This window comes from Emiliania huxleyi (genome assembly GCF_000372725.1).
Source record: "Emiliania huxleyi CCMP1516 unplaced genomic scaffold EMIHUscaffold_311, whole genome shotgun sequence".
NCBI classification, from domain to species: Eukaryota; Haptophyta; order Isochrysidales; family Noelaerhabdaceae; genus Emiliania; species Emiliania huxleyi.
The window spans coordinates 73,686-86,855 of NW_005199673.1; the positions used below are offsets into that span (position 1 = coordinate 73,686).

General features: G+C 64.6%; 3 protein-coding genes across 3 annotated transcripts; 1 reads left to right on the plus strand and 2 right to left on the minus strand.

The window, feature by feature from the left end:
* Positions 1-1,185: 1,185 nt before the first annotated feature.
* On the minus strand, positions 1,186-3,564 carry EMIHUDRAFT_116863 (hypothetical protein; the record flags this gene model as incomplete). The annotated part of the gene is made up of 8 exons (XM_005774428.1): positions 1,186-1,472; positions 1,602-1,671; positions 1,742-2,066; positions 2,324-2,507; positions 2,669-2,830; positions 2,926-3,016; positions 3,162-3,377; positions 3,562-3,564. The coding sequence occupies 8 exons, from the start codon at positions 3,562-3,564 to the stop codon at positions 1,186-1,188; spliced, it is 1,338 nt and encodes a 445-aa protein (XP_005774485.1).
* A 695-nt stretch (positions 3,565-4,259) lies between these two features.
* On the plus strand, positions 4,260-6,978 carry EMIHUDRAFT_240573 (hypothetical protein; the record flags this gene model as incomplete). The annotated part of the gene is made up of 5 exons (XM_005774429.1): positions 4,260-5,515; positions 5,715-6,121; positions 6,310-6,363; positions 6,511-6,605; positions 6,859-6,978. The coding sequence occupies 5 exons, from the start codon at positions 4,260-4,262 to the stop codon at positions 6,976-6,978; spliced, it is 1,932 nt and encodes a 643-aa protein (XP_005774486.1).
* Positions 6,979-9,668: 2,690 nt separating this feature from the next.
* Positions 9,669-10,092, minus strand: EMIHUDRAFT_55094 (hypothetical protein; the record flags this gene model as incomplete). The annotated part of the gene is made up of 2 exons (XM_005774430.1): positions 9,669-9,882; positions 9,980-10,092. Coding segments are annotated over 2 exons (327 nt in total), but the record flags the coding sequence as incomplete, so codon positions are not given.
* Positions 10,093-13,170: the final 3,078 nt, after the last annotated feature.

The following is a 13,170-nucleotide window of genomic DNA, read 5'->3' on the forward strand; positions in this document are numbered from 1 at the left end:
CCACCCACCACACTGAAAGACCACCGGCCAGTTGACGACACACTCCCAGACGCCCGCCGATGAAGCCGGGTAGTGTGTATGGAGGAATGGTAAGGACCTCTCCGGATTGGTTGAACCCCAGCATCGACGCACGACGGCGGGAAGAGGGAGGATCCCCGCCCCTATCCCTCAGTTCAATCCCCGATATGATGTATCTTATTCGCCCCCCCCCCTCTGGCGCCACGTCTTTTCATACCAACCCAGCGCCGATCTCGGCCGTCGTTCTCCGCTCGCGCCGGCCGCCCATGCGCTCGCAGGGCTGCCCGACGGGGCGGGCCTCGTGCCGATGGACCCAGCCGATACCACATCATCTCGGCCAGCAACGGCGGCCCCGACCACACCGACAACTACTTGTTTGCGCTTGGAGGCTCCTTCAACATCACTGTTGGGGACCGCTTCGACCACCTCAACTGCTTCCTCGCCGGCAAATCAAAGGCAAGGAAGGCAGTGGCCATCGCGTTGATGGTTGCGGACGACCCTAGCCTGCACCACCACATCGATCGGCGCGGCCGGCCACGCGCCACCACCTTCCGCGAGGGTCCCCACAACAGGGTATCATCGGGCGACGAGCTGTACAAGAGGGGCCAGGACTTGTTCCGTGACATGCGCAAGGACACGCGGGCCGCCTGATGATTGTGTTCCACGCTAGGTTCCACGCCTGTTCTCAGTGGTGCGAGGGCTCGAGGTGAATCGGGCACACTCCCCGGCGGGACGAGCGAGAGACGGGAGCAGCGAGCACGCTGCACGGCCACGGGAGTCGGGACACGGGAGAGTCGGGTCTCGTTCGGCTTCCGCGGGATGTGGGTGTGTGCGCTGCGGCTACCGGCCCTTCCGGAAAAAAAGTAGGAAGGAGGTCGAAAAAGCGGTTTCCCGTTTTCCCCCTACTTGTGTGTTCTTTCCGGTCTTAGTTAGCCGCTCCGTGCACTCGACCACTCGGACAAAGCGGACTCCGTCTACTCGCCTACTCGCTAGATCTCCTATGAGACACTACTCTGCCGCGCCTTTGCATGTGGCATTTTGCGACCTCGTGACTCACTGAAGCGTCCAACCTAACGAACGCCTAGGCCGCCTCGGGGCGCGCGCCCTCCTGCTGCGGAGGGCTGCGGCTAGCGCGCGCCCGAGCGCAGCGGAGGGGGGGGAGCAGCTCTAGTACTCCTCCTCCTCGCCGTCGCCCTCGGCCGAGTCGGCGCCGACCTCCTCGTAGTCCTTCTCGAGGGCGGCCATGTCCTCGCGCGCCTCGGAGAACTCGCCCTCCTCCATGCCCTCGCCGACGTACCAGTGCACAAAGGCGCGCTTGGCGTACATGAGGTCGAACTTGTGGTCGATGCGCGAGTAGAGCTCGGCGATGCAGGTCGTGTTGGACATCATCGTGACGGCGCGCATCACCTTGGCGAGGTCGCCGCCCGGCACGGCCGTGGGCGGCTGGTAGTTGACTGCGCGGGGAGGGAGGGGAGGGGGGAGGCGGCACGTGAGAGCGGCTCCGGCTAGGGAGGGGAGGGGTAGACGGCTCGGCGGGGAGGGGGATGCGCGCGCTGGGTTGGGGGCGGGGGGCGGCAACTCACTGCCGCACTTGAAGCCAGTGGGGCACCAGTCGACGAACTGGATGGTGCGCTTCGTCTTGATGGTGGCGACCTGCTCACAGCGTGAGGTGTGAAGAGACGCCGTTCACAGCCCGGCGGCCGGGCGGCAAGTTGCGAGCCACCGCCGCGTTGACGTCCTTTGGCACCACGTCGCCGCGGTACATGAGGCAGCACGCCATGTACTTGCCGTGGCGCGGGTCGACCTTGCAGAGCATCGAGGCGGGCTCGAAGACGGCGTTGGTGATCTCGCCGACGGAGAGCTGCTCGTGGTACGCCTTCTCGGCCGAGATGATGGGCGCAAACGAGGCGACCGCCAGGTGGATGCGCGGGTACGGGACCAGGTTGGTCTGGAACTCGGTGAGGTCGACGTTGAGCGCGCCGTCGAAGCGGAGCGAGGCGGTCATCGACGAGATGATCTGGGCGGTGAGCCGGTTGAGGTTGGTGTACCTGCGGGGGAGATATGGCGAGATGTGGGGGAGATGTGGTGAGGCATGGCGAGGCATGGCGAGGCATGGCGAGGCATATGGCGAGGCGTATGGCGAGGCATGGCGAGGCATGGCGAGAAATGGCGAGATATGGCGAGATATGGTGAGGCATGGCGAGATATGGCGAGATATGGCGAGATATGGCGAGATATGGGGGAGATATGGGGGAGATATGGGGGAGATATGGCGAGGCATGGCGAGGCATATGGCGAGGCGCACGTCGGCCGCTCGATGTCGAGGTTGCGGCGGCAGATGTCGTACAGCGCCTCGTTGTCGACCATGAAGGTGACGTCCGTATGCTCGAGCAGCGTGTGCGTCGAGAGGACGCAGTTGTACGGCTCGACGACGGCGGTCGAGACCTGCGGCGCCGGGTAGATGGTGAAGGAGACCTTGGACTTGCGGCCTGCGACGTGGCACGCGGGGCACGGGGGGCGGGTGAGCAATGCTCGCGGCTCGTGAGACGCGGCCGACGGTCAACGGGGGGGAGCGGGGGGGAGCGCGCGGGCGGCGGAGGCAGGGCGGCAGGGCGGCGGGTCTTGCGAGCGCGCGGGCGTGTGTCCGCACCGTAGTCGACCGAGAGGCGCTCGAGGAGGAGGGCGCCCAGGCCGGAGCCGGTGCCGCCGCCGATGGCGTTGAAGGCGAAGAAGCCCTGGAGGCCGGTGCAGTTGTCTGCGAGCTTGCGGATGCGGTCGAGGACCAGGTCGACGATCTCCTTGCCGACGGTGTCTGCGCGGCCGGAAGGGGGCGGTGAGGAAGTGGAAGAGCAGATGCGCGCGCGCGAGGGCGGTTAGGGGGCAGGGCGTCGCGGGGGGGGAGTTCACAGTGGCCGCGGGCGTAGTTGTTCGCCGCGTCCTCCTTGCCCGAGATGAGCTGCTCCGGGTGGTAGAGCTGGCGGTACGTGCCCGTGCGGACCTCGTCTGTTGGGGGAGAGGAGGCGGAGTGGCTTCAGCTCAAGCCGCGCGATGGTAGGGGCGCGCGCATTGCAGCAGGGGCGCGCATCGGAGGGCGACGCGGGTAGCGGTGCGCGCGCGGGGGAGGGGCGGGACGCGCCGACGACGGTCGGCTCGAGGTCGATGAAGACGGTGCGCGGGACGTGCTTGCCCGAGCCCGTCTCGGAGAAGAAGGTGTTGAACGCGTCATCGCCGCCGCCGATCGTCTTGTCGGACGGCATCTGGCCATCGGGCTGGATGCCGTGCTCGAGGCAGAAGAGCTCCCAGCACGCGTTGCCGGTCTGGATGCCGGCCTGGCCGAGGTGGAGGGTGATGCACTCACGCTGCGGACACGGGGAGGTCGTCAGTCGGCAGCGGTCAGAGCGCGTGCGGTCGGGCGTGCGGTCGGGGCGCGTGCGGCGTGTGGGGATCTGGCGCGGCGCGGTGCGCGGTGAGTGTTGCGGGGAGGGGCGGAGCGCGGTTTGGGGCGCCGGGGCGCGCGTGGGGGCGCGCGGGAGTACAAGCCACCATTGCCGTTGTGTGATTTGCCGCTCTGATCAAACGCACTGAATTCTTTTCGTGGCCGCAGCCCACTCGTGCGTGTCGTCATCATCTGTCCAGCGTCCACCCATACCGCGTTGGTGTCCAGTCCGAGCCTGGCTGTTCTTCACCTTTCCACCTACCTACCTACCACTCACTACGATAGCATGCTGCTCTAGCCTCACATGTCACTTCTTGTCGTCTGTTGTTTGTTGTGCCCTTGTTTGTTTCTCTTGGCACCTTGGAGTGCTGGGGGGGGCGACAGGGAGGATGTGGCCTTGAGTTATGTGTACGCCAACTCAGGGTGTGTGGCAGCCAGCTGGCTGTGTGTCTTGTGAGCTTGTGTGTGTCTGTGTGTCGCTCGTGCGTGTCGTCATCATCTGTCTAGCGTCCACCCATACCGCGTTGGTGTCCAGTCCGAGCCTGGCTGTTCTTCACCTTTCTACCTACCTACCTACTACGATGACGATCTGCTCGCACTAAGGTTTTTTTCCTTTGACCTCTTCTCCTGTGTTAATGGTTCGATCCCTAGAGTCGAACTGGCAGCCACTCGCACCAAGGAGGCGAGGTGTGGCTACGTGACCCAGAAAAGGCCAGAGTCGGGAGCAACCCTCGAGGTGGGTCGCTCATATACTCAACATCCTGTTCATGAACACGTCCACTACCTTGGACATCCACGTCAGGCGATGTCGGAGCACCACAGCCAGCGCAGCAGCAGTGAGCTCCAGTCCATCAGCGAATGCAGCGATCAGGCCCTCATCCAAGGACACGCGACAGCGATGCAGGACTTCGACGCAAGCCGGCGCAGCAGCGAGTCTGGCGGACAAGGGCACGCGAAATCCTTGGACTACTCCGACCGCCAGACTGCACGTGGGCACCCTCGCAGCTGCGAGGCCGCCGAACGCAGCAGCGAGAGGGTCCGCGCCCAGCTCCGAGGCCGGATTGCCTCGGCGCGGCGAGTGCGCTGGCAGACTCAGGCGCTCATAGCGCTCGCCGGTGTCTTGCTCAACTGCTCGAGCTGGGGCTCGCGGTACTACTCCGCCTGTGGGGTCGCCGTCGTCTTTGGCCACACCCTCCTGCTGATCGCACTTCCATCGTCCCAGTCGCTCCTTCTCCGGTTGGCCAGCGCGTGGTACGCGGGTCTCCACCTTGCAACTTTGCGTCGGCTACACTTTGCGGACAAGGCGTGGGGCTTTCGCAGCCACGCCGGCTTGGCCCTCGCCGGCCTTGTCTGCGCCGCAGGCGCTGTAGTCACGGCCTTCCTCGCGGCTGCGCCGCGCATCCCGCCGCCAAAGCGCCTCAACTGCCTCATCGGCTGGATGCGGCTCGCCCTTGGACTTCGCGGCGCTGAGCTGGTGGCGCACGGGCTGTGCCTCTTCGGCAAGGGCGAGGTGGAGACTCAGGATGCCGCGTGCAAGCTCGCCGTCGCGGGGTCGCACCTTGTCTGTGCCTGTGTCCTGCTCGGCCCGCACGCGAGAGCACGCGCGGTCGAGCTGCTCACGCGGCTGGGCGCCACAGAGGAGGAGCGGGCGGCGACGCTCCTCGCCTCCGCCATCGGGCACCACCGGCCGTCCGAGCTGCTCCCGATGGCGGCGGCGAGCTTCCGCTCGGTCCGCTTCGACCTGCTGCGGCCCTCCGACCTCGACGGCAGCCACCCCGCCGCCTCGGAGGGGCGCGCGGAACGGTGCTCGCTCGGGCAGTGCGACGCGTTTGTGTCGCACGCGTGGAGCGACCCGGCGGGGCCAAAGTGGGACGCACTGGCGGCGTGGGCAGCCGACTTTGAGCGGGGGCACGGCCGCCCCCCCCGCCTGTGGCTCGACCGGCTCTGCCTCGCGGGCGACCAGCGCAGCGCCTCCGAGGCGCTGCCTTGCCTGCCAATCTACCTGTCGGGGTGCGAGACGCTGCTCGTCCTCGCAGGGCCCTCCTGGTGCTCGCGCATGTGGTGCGCCGCCTCCCACCTGCCCCTCCGCCGCCCACGCCGCGGCCACTCTCCACCTCGCCCTTGCCACCGCCGCCCACGCCGCCGCCACCTGCCCCTCCGCCGCCCACGCCGCCGCCGCCGCCCACGCCGCCGCCGCCACCCACGCCGCCGCCGCCGCCCACGCCGCCGCCGCCGCCATCCGCGTCGCCATTGCCGACAGGTGCGCGTTTGAGCTCTTCGCTTTCTACGCCTTTGGCGCGCCCACCGACCGCGTCTGCGCCGTGCCGTTCTGCGCGGGGTGCATGTACGTGCTGGACGCATCCAGGACACTTGGGTGCCGCAACTACAGCCCCGCGGCGTGCTCCGAGTCCGACGCCCCGCCGTCGCGCGCGCCCTCCGCCGCGCTGCTCGCCGCGTGCGCCGACTTTGACGTGAAGCAGACGCGCTGCTACTTTCCGGAGGACCGGATCGCCTTGCTGGCCGCCATCGAGGCGTCCTTCGGGGTCGAGCCCTTCAACCAGTGGACTCGCTCGGTGCTGTCGACGCGAGTCAAGGCCCAGGCGAGGCACGCCAGAGGCCTCTCGTGCAAGCGCGCCGATTGTGCCGCGCCAGCCTCGCCGGGCGCCGGTTGTGACGGACAGCGCGCATCCAGCTGCGCGAGACACACACCTAGCTGTCGAGGGAGCACGGGAGAGGGGTGTGAGTGTGGGAGCGCGAGACTGTCATCAGTGACCTTGAGCGTTTGAGCACGAGTGCGAGTGCCCTTATTCTTTCTCGGCAAAATTCTTTCTCCGCACGAATTGTAAAATTTGGAGGTGCACGAGTACGTAACGCGAAAAATCGCGCCGCGGCAAAAAGCAGGAACATTGGTTGTGCTCTACGTACTACGAGGCTTGCCGAGCACAGGAGCGGAAACTCATCCTTTTCCGGTCTACCGCCATGTGCGGCAAGGTGCTTGGTCCGGCTCGCTGCCGCCGCCGTGGGTCGCCAAGAAACGTCAGCGTGCGCCGCCGAAGAGTATCACTTGTCGAACCGCAGCCGCGCCACCTCGCTGCGCAGCGCCTACAAGGAGACGGCGGCGAGACGCTTCACCGCAGAAGGTTCCGAGAAGGTGTCGCCCCTCTCCGCCCAGCTGACGCCTGCCGATCGTCCGCGAGCAGCTGGAGCAAGGCGCGGCGAGCCGTGCGCGCGGCGCGCCGCCGCGGCGTCTCCGTGTCGGTAGCAGCGGCAGTGTCTGCAGCAGCGGCAGTGTCTGCAGCAGCGGCAGTGTCGGCAGCAGTGGTGCTCTTGCGCAACTCACCCCAGAGCCCGAATGCAGCCACCGCCAGGAGGCAGACCGCTGCCGCCCGGCATGATGCCGCCAGGCATGCGGCCAGGCATGCGAGCCGATGCAGCTGCCGGGAGGCCCGCGGCCGCAGGGCATGATGCCGCCGCAAGGCGCGCCGCCGGGAGGGCCGCCGCAGGGCATGATGCCGCCAATGTAGACAATGTTCTGAGAACATACGAAGTGGAATCTGGCCTTGATGCGCCTTCACAACGGACGGCCGACAAACCAACACATGTACCTTCAGACAACGGCACTCAGGGCCTCAGCTGACCAGCCCTGTGCTGCGCATCGGCGCGAGAGCGGGCCTTCCGCTCGCTTGCGACTGGCCGTCTATGAGGACGACTCCCGCCTGCGAGCCCAGCCTCGTCTGCACGCGCTTGGCTGCAAACGGACGTCCCTTTCCGACGGCAAGACGCGCTCGCTCGCTTTGTCGTCGGGCGTCCGCCCGCCAGGGGTGCGAGGGGTGCGAGGGATGCGAGCCGTCTGGGCCGCGCTGCTGGTCTCGCAGGCGGCCGCAGCCGCCGTTGGACAGAGGCATAGCAGCAGATGTTCCGACCAAATGAACGGGAGAAGCGGGACCTGGATGCATACCTTCCCCGATGGACCGGCTGGGAAATTCAATATCCCCGCAAAAACACGAGGAGCGGCTCGGACGGGTCAAGAGCCAGCGGTCATCTCAGGATCAAGCTGCGCACCGTTCCCGTTGACCACTGAGCACTGTTGTGTCGTCGCTCACTGTCGGAGTTGAGGTGGCATCATGAGCGTGACGCAGATGGCGGGTTGGACTAGTGGGGACTCCTATCCTCTCAGCGATTGGTTCCGTAGACTCTTGCTCACCGCTCCCACCTGACACACGTGTTCCGACAACCCACACCTTGTAGGAGCACTAGTAGTGACTTCCTTGTAGGAGCACTAGTAGTCAGTCACTACTAGTGCTCCTAAAGTACAAGGTGTGGGTTGTCGGAACGCGTGTGTCAGGTGGGAGCGGTGAGCAAGAGTGTACGGAACCAATCGCTGAGAGGATAGGAGTGTGGCCACCCAGCCTGGTGTCGGCGGGTCGAGAGGCCTGATTCGTGTAGTTCCGATACCGTATACCCCGATTCGTTTTTCAGTTCCTGCTTCCTCTCGCTCTCGCCTCTCCCCCTGGCGCCCTGCCAGTGCAGACGGAAATCGTTGTGCCCTCTACTTTTTAAAGCCGTACGACACACATTCACATACTACGGTTACGCGTCACGCTCACGGGTATGCCGGCCTAGGGAGACGGAAGAGGTGCGTGGGAAGAGAGAGGGCGCGAGCTAGACTATGTGGTACGAGACGTGGTCCTTGCCGAGCTTCTTACTGCTCGGGTCCTTCTTCACCAGCAACCCAACCCCGGCAAGGATCAGCGCCAGAGAGAGCAGCCAGCCGAGCCGGTGCCGCCGCGGAACCTGCTCGTTGAGCGCTAGCAAGCCTACGTTGTGAATACAACGGTGTGAATACAACGGTGTGAATACAACCTCTCCTGGGCCTACGCTGTGAATACGCCGACACGAGGGCGTGAATACGCCGTCTTCAGAGCACCGCGTGAGTACAACGGAGAGGAAGACAGTGAAGAGTACAACGGAATGCGGATGAATACAGCTGAATACGTGTCCTCTAGAAGCCGTCGTCCGCGCCCTGTTGTGTGAATCGTGCGTGTGCGAGGGAGTTGTGTTGCAAGACTCTAGGGCCAGCAAGCCGGTCAGCACGCCGGTCGCGATAGTCACCATCGCGGCGTACGTGCACACCACAATCGCCCGCCCCTCCTTCATGCCTCGGTTCTGCGCGAAGATGCCGCTCGCAGAGAAGCCGACCGACGCCGCGATGCCGAGCGGGGCAAGGCCGCGCGCGGGTGCGCCATACTCCGCGACGAGCAGCTGAGAGAGCAGCAGGCCTGCTTCACAGGAGAGGGGTGTGAAGGGACGCCCTCCTCGGACCCAGCGCTGACTTCGGACTGCCGTCGCTGTCTCTCCCTTCTCGACTGTCTGTGCTCGTGCGTCTTGGGTCCGGGGTTGTGCTTTGGGTGAAGGGACGCACGCTCACGGCAGGGAGCGGCCGAGAGAGCAGCAGGCCTGTCCTCGCGGCTGCGGAGGAGAGGCCGAAGAGGAGCCCCGCCTGCTGGGTGGCATCGCGATTGCTGGCAGTCTTAGTGGTAGCCTCTTCTTGCCGAGAGGGCTACTGCGCTTGCTGTTCTCGGCTCCACCGCGGCTATATCTCGGCTCAATCTCGGGGAATACCTCGGCTACATCTCCCCAGCGACGCGCCTGCGCTCCTGCAGCGAGCTCCACTCTCCGCGCCGCCGCCGCCGCCGTCGCCGCCGCAGCGCTGGCCTCGGCCAACTCCTCCGCGCCGGCGGCGACGTTGCGGTGGTCTCGGTCTCGTGCCAGGGCGGAGCAGGCGCGTCGGATCTGTAGCTCGAGCAGCGCGAAGACGCCGCCGTACCTGCTTCACGGCCGGAAGGTGTGAAGAAAGTCTCTTCACACCTCGAGCAGCGCGAAGACGCCGCCGTACCTGCTTCACGGCCGGGAGGCGTGAAGAGAGTCTCTTCACACCTCGAGCAGCGCGAAGACGCCGCCGAGCCCGCAGAGCAGCCCGAGCGACGCCAGTGTCGCCGGCAGCGAGTCCTCAAACAGCTCTGCAGTCAGTCCGACGCCGACGGTGCCTGCGGGGAGGGGGCTGAGGCAGGATGGGGGCACGCTGCCGCGCAGTGTGCTTAGAGTGAACCTGCCCGCAGTCGGTGAGCACGCTCCCAGCGACTGCAGTGCGGCGTGGGTGCGTGCTCCCAGACGCTGGCTCTGCTGAGCGGCTCGGAGTGGCATCTGGACGGCGGGAGCCTGCCATCGCCACGACGACGCCGGCTCGCTCGTTGGCCTGCAGCTCCTCGCGGAGGTAAAAGTGCGAGAAGACGGCGAGGATCGCCATCCCGCACCCCGACACGGGCTGAATCAGCGAGACGGGAGCCATCGAGAGCGCCGCGAGGAGGCAGAGCGCGCCGCCGACATCCGCCAGCAGCCCGATGCGCCAGAGTCGCGAGCCGGCGTACCTGGAGACGGAGGGGCCGCGCACCTCAGATAGATCGGCGCGGGCGCACTCGCCGCAGCCTCGAGCAGAGGCGCGGCACGGGAGCCGCAAGCGCACACCGTCGCATCACCGCCTTTGAAAGGGAGAGCTGCGGCAGGTCCTTTGTGGCCTCCTTCTGCAGCACCTTGCCAATGTTGTTGGCCGCGGAGCCGAGCACCGTCAGCAGGACGGCGAGCGCCGTCATTGATCGTGGGTTTGCTTTTAAGAGGATCTAGCTTGGCTGCTCTCTCCCACACCGTGTGTCCGGCCCAGCGCCGACAGGGGTTCCAGCCTCTCTTCTGGTAGGGTATCACGCGCGACGGGGTGTCGCCAACCAAAGCGACACGCACTCGAGGGTAGTGCCGACGGGAGGCGGCTCGAGGGCGACCCTCGCGAAGGCACGGCTGGCAACCGTGGCGTGGGGCTCGCGTTCGACAAGACCGGGATCGCTCTACCGGCAAACCTCAAGCTGACATGCGCGCCCCGTCGAGCTGACGGCGGGCGCGCTGAGGTCGCACGCCAAGCCCAGTTATATGCCAATGGCATGCGATCAAGAATCGGCTCACGCGCCTCGACTCGCATACGCTCACCCATAGAATTGTCACCGCCAGTGAGTGCGAGATAGGGCTAGCTGCTGGCGGCTAGCCCCTGAGGAGAGTGACCAGAGACACCTCACATGACCCCACACACGGTCTAGTCCGGCCTCGCGGTCGGCGGAAATTGCTAGAGGACGAGCAAGCCTGCTCTAGCCTCACGTGTTCTCCCCTGTCGTCTGTTGTGTTGTTGTGCCCTTGTTTGTTCTCTTGGCACCTTGGAGTGCTGGGGGGGCGACAGGGAGGATGTGGCCTTGAGTTATGTGTACGCCAACTCAGGGTGTGTGGCAGCCAGCTGGCTGTGTGTCTTGTGAGCTTGTTTGTGTCTGTGTGTCGTTCGTGCGTGTCGTCATCATCTGTCCCGCGTCCACCCATACCGCGTTGGTGTCCAGTCCGAGCCCGACTGTTGTTCATCTTTCTACATACATACATCGGCGCGAGGCAGCGGCGCGGCTGAGTGGCTCGACTTAATTATTAACCTTGGGTAACCTCGATTAGTATGAGTTAACCTCGCGTAAGGTATTCCACGTGCTCACCTAATTAATTAATTAATTAATTAATTATGGGGGTGTGGTATTCGGTAATTAATTATTTTTTATTTATTGCGTATGGTATTCGGCGACGGGTATTCCTAAGTATCCCAGGAGCGGAACAAGGCGCGGACGGCGCGGCGGAGCTGTTCGACTGAGTGCAGTGTACCACGTGGTCGTGCCATCGTCGCTTCGTACACACACACACACACCGCCGCAATCGTCGCCGGCGCGCGACACGTTCCCGTCGGCAGGACTGTCCTCGCCGAATGCGTGCCGCCAAGGCGGGACGCACTCAGGGACAGTGCCGACGGGACGCGGCTCGAGGGGCGACTCAGGAGAAGCTTGATGCGAGGTTGCCAGCCGTGCCTTCGATTTCGTTAATCGAGTCAACGAAATCTTGCCAATCCGAGTCAACGAACAGCTGGCAGACGAACCGCCCCTCATTCACGTTGACAAAATTGGACGTAGCCGTCGAGACGTAGCCGGAGTAGTGCACGCACGGGTGTCCCTCCCACGCAGTCTCGCCGTCACTGCAGTGCCGGTGCTCCTCCACCTTGAAGACGGAGATGCCCCAAGCCTGATTGCCCTGCTCCGGGCCGCACGCCGACGTCGGCTCGAGCAGCGCGATATTCTTGTGATCCCATGCGCTCGAGACCAGCGCGTCCGCCTCTGCCGCGTCGCCCTCAATGGTCTTTGCGAGGTGGTGAGGGAAATCGGTGAACTTGACCGCCGTCTGCGGGTAGTAGTTGAAGGCGATGTCGGCCATGAAGTGGGCCGCGGTATCGCCCTCCGTCTCGCTCGCCTCGACGTCGCGCTCCTTCATGACCACGTTGAGATTCGAGCAGAAGCCGGAGGTGGCGATCAGCCAGGCGGGGTCGTCGACCACGTCGGGCACGGGAGGAGAGGGCTTTGGCGCAAAGGCGAGGCCGCGAGCGGCTGGGTCGATGTCGTCGACGGTTTCTGCCTGCGCACTCGTGTGGTGCGTGTAGTTTCAAGCCTGCATGTGAGTAAGTGCGGCTGGGCGGAGCGACGCACCGGCAGGGCAGACGCCGACAGAGCGACGAGGAGAAGCGAGGCAATCTTCAGCATCAATCTTCGAGATGACCTCGCGGCCAAAACGCCGTTTCAGAAGAATTCTTCCAGCCCGCCGCTCGGGTGGTCTTTTCTTCCGGATCGAGCCGCTCGAACCAGGGAAAACGCATCGAGCCATGTCATGTCCATGGCGAAGCTCAAGGTGGGCGGGAAGGTGGGCGCTAAGGCGGGCGGGAAGGTGACACGAGCGCCGAGCTCGAGCGCTCTCGGATGAGATCGACGCATGAGAGATTGGGTCGAGAGAGATTTTTATTAACCAACAAGAAATCACGACTCCTGGGTCGAGCAGCTGGCCGACCGAGCAGGAGAGATGGGCCCTGCCTCCCCTGCTAAGCGTAATTGTACCAGGGCGGAGCGAGTACCGTATAAGCAGGCGCCGGCAGCGCGACGAGCAGAAGCGAGGCAATCTCCAGCATGGCAGTCCAAGATGTACCCCGCGCCGCGGCCTGTTCAATTTCGGCGTTTTTTACCCTTGAGGTTTGCGCCTCCCTGTAACACGACACGCTCAACACGCTCGACACCCTCGACACCACTCCTCGACACCTCTGTCCCTCGACAGCAGCTTGACACCCTCGAGGCGACGGCGCGGCGAAAGCGGAGGTGTCGAGGGTGGAGGAGGCGGAGGCGGTGGCGGCGGTGGCCCGGTGGCATACAATTAACCTCAATGCTCAAAAGTCAAACCCTCGCAACGTCCAAAGACCTCAAAGTGAGGGGACACGGATTGAAGATCCCTCACACCAAGATCACGTGCAGGGCGGGGACACAATCATGTCCCTAAATCCCATCTCGTCTCAGAGTTTGCCCGTTTTATTAAAAAAAGACCTCAAGGCTAGTGCCATTTCAGGGGCAACTCCGTGCACTGACGGTCGGCCGTCAGAAAACACGCCTCCGTGGCTCGGGTTACACCAATCCTCGCTACCCAACGCGGCCAAAGGATATCCACCTCGAGAACCTCGAGAGTGCCATTTCACTGTGGCACAGCTCGCGTTACAAAACCTTGATTTTGACCATTGCGCGAAAAAGGTACCTCTCGGTGCCTTCCAGAGGCAGCTG